We start from the raw sequence: 2,609 nt of genomic DNA, 5'->3' as shown, positions 1-2,609 counted from the left end.
CTGGGGAGAGGTCTCACAGAGCAGGGTTGGAATTTCGCTCCAATATTTCAGGAGCATGTACATATCATATAGGAGAGGCCCTGTGCAGAATATTAGCAAAATCGGCGGACCGGTTTTGGAGCTACAGCCCTGGGAAGCGGCTGCACCTATATTGGTGCATTGCTGCATATTCCCTTGGATTGGGGCTTTGAAAACTCGTTGAGGGGTAGCAATACACTATATTGAGGTATGTACAAAGTTTCAGAACAGTCGGATCAGAAATGGGCGCTTGGCAGGGGGGAAAAGTGCGCAGATGAGGAGGAGCATAACTTCCCAATGTTCTTTGAGGGCATATGTTCGGAATTGAGTATATACAATCTATCCAGCATACCCCCAGGTATGAGGGCACAGAATTTGGGGCGGAGCAAGCGAGCGTAGCATGAGCTATGGGGCAAACAATGTTGACTTTCCTTGAGCAGAGGGCCAACTGGGAGGGCTGTGCCAAATTGAGTATATACATCATGTTAAGGATGCATTAGACTGTGCCTTTGCAAAGAATCAGGATATGAATATGGTTGCCGGGGGTTTGACGAGGGCAACATGTCGCCCAAGGGCAGGCTAGGTGGGGAACCTCTGACAACAGGCAGGGATAATGACATTTGAGTATAAACATTCTATTCAGAATCCTTGGGGCTGCATTACTTCAGACTTTCAGAGCAATTGGACCTGGTCTGGCTGCTCCACATGCCTGTTGGAGTTTGGGGACATTGCAGGCAAGCCGTGCACGAGCTCACGGTGTGGCAATTAGGGGCACAATCATTTCATTCCAGCGGACTCCTGTCTTGTCTCGCTTTATTCCTAGTCTTGTGCTAATTCATGGCGGCATGTCTGCATCTCGCAGACACGCAATCTACAATATGTTCTTGTTACGTATACTGTACTTACATGCACCTTTCACGCTCGCTCACCTCAGTCCTGCAGATAGAGACTGAGGTGAGCATTATGGTATTGTCTTCTTATGCGCTTTGTGGCTCTCGCCGCATCCACTCATTCCTTGCCTGCTCACTCATTCTCGCCCGCACCGCCCTGCTCGCCCCGCGGACTCACCCTCGCGTTCTCACCCACTGCGGCTCAACCTTCGTCAGTCGCTAAGCTTTCTTCAATTTGTCTTCTCTTGGCTAAAACTGTCATCTACCTTGAACAGCCGCCGGACCACACATTTGTGTCGGAGCACGCAATCCGAGTGCAGGGCGCATTGTGGGCGAGGTGCAACGCGCGCTCGCATGCATGTCGCCGATGCTTCGCGAGCGGTGATGCACTCAAGCCTCCCATAATGGCCGCTAGGACGCCGGGGTCGATGGGCTGAGAAGACAAGACCCGAGAAGTGACTTGTGTGTGTGGGGGTTTCCGAGTACGATCCCGAGTTCCCTACAAACACAGATGCACGGAGGAGGGAGGGGGTCGAGCGAGCTTATCGCTCCTGACCCGGGGGTAGAGGATTGCGTGGACGCTAGTCGACGGATGCGACGCGAGACAGGATACCTGTGCGCTGTGACGTCCGAGGGGTACTCACTGTATTTGTCGTAGTCAAGGGCGTCGGGGGCGCTGTCAGGGGAGGTTCGCGAACGCAGTCGAAGTCGCAGGCGCAAACACAAACTTGAGCTCTGAAGGGGTAAGAGAGAGTGCATTTCCCAGTGCTCGGGGCCTGCGTATATACAGGAGGGGCCGAAGCCGTATGGGAAGGATAAGAAATGAAAGATGCACCCGTCGCGCACAGCACGACGGGTGCGATGATCGGGCCCCTACGGGGGCCGCGCTCTACTGGCCTTGCCTAGGCTATCGGGGCCGCGCGTGATACACAGGGCCAAAAGTCGACTGGATCAGGGCTAGGGATAGAGAATAGACGCCAGGGATAGAGCAAGCGCTGATGGATGGCGCCAAGCGCTGATCTGCGGGCTGCCTTGGCCGTGATTGCACTGCCTCCCTGTGATCACGCCCTCTACGCGCTTGCACCACCTCCCGCTGACCGCCCAACGTCGGAGCACCCGGTGTGCATCTAGTTCTGCCCCTTCGCCTCACTCCTGCACTGCACATCTGCCCTCCGCCCCTTGCTCTATGTCTGCGTCGAGTGCAAGCAACAGCATTGCCGAGGGCACCACCCCCGTTGCGCCAACGTTGAGCCTATTGGACGACACTGCTGACGACGGAGCAAGCACGATGTATCTTGAAGAGGCGACCCATGCGCAGATCGCGCAGGACGCATTCCTGGGCTTCGCGTTCACCTCCCTCAGCGATGCCGGGCCTGTCAAGCTGGACTTTCACTCCGTGAACAAGCATCGCGTATTAATGTCCAAGGTACATAGCCTCGTGCGGTCCTTCCGCAGCGCGGGTGTCAAGAACTGGCGCAACCCCGTGCCGATGATTATACCTGCCGGGTACGTCAATCTCAACACCATCACGAGGGCGCACATCGAGTCTGCACAGGGGCCAACGCTAGAGTGGCTCCCGGCCGCGCACGGTCAGACGGTCGAGTGCCTCGACGGTCGTCACCGCAGGGAAGCGCTGCGACTCCGTGTACAAGGACTTGAGACAAGGCGCAACGAGGAGACGATCCCGGAGCGTATGAAGAC

The 2,609-nt window shown here is 56.0% G+C and overlaps 1 protein-coding gene across 1 annotated transcript; it reads left to right on the top strand.

The window, feature by feature from the left end:
* Window positions 1–2,196: 2,196 nt before the first annotated feature.
* Window positions 2,197–2,605, top strand: TRAVEDRAFT_53679 (uncharacterized protein; the record flags this gene model as incomplete). The annotated part of the gene is made up of 2 exons (XM_008046604.1): window positions 2,197–2,510; window positions 2,584–2,605. The coding sequence occupies 2 exons, from the start codon at window positions 2,197–2,199 to the stop codon at window positions 2,603–2,605; spliced, it is 336 nt and encodes a 111-aa protein (XP_008044795.1).
* Window positions 2,606–2,609: the final 4 nt, after the last annotated feature.

The sequence above is a fragment of the Trametes versicolor genome (assembly GCF_000271585.1).
Source record: "Trametes versicolor FP-101664 SS1 unplaced genomic scaffold TRAVEscaffold_14, whole genome shotgun sequence".
Lineage (NCBI taxonomy): Eukaryota > Fungi > Basidiomycota > Agaricomycetes > Polyporales > Polyporaceae > Trametes > Trametes versicolor.
Note: the sequence above shows the minus strand (reverse complement) of the source record. Positions and strands in the feature narration are given on the sequence as shown.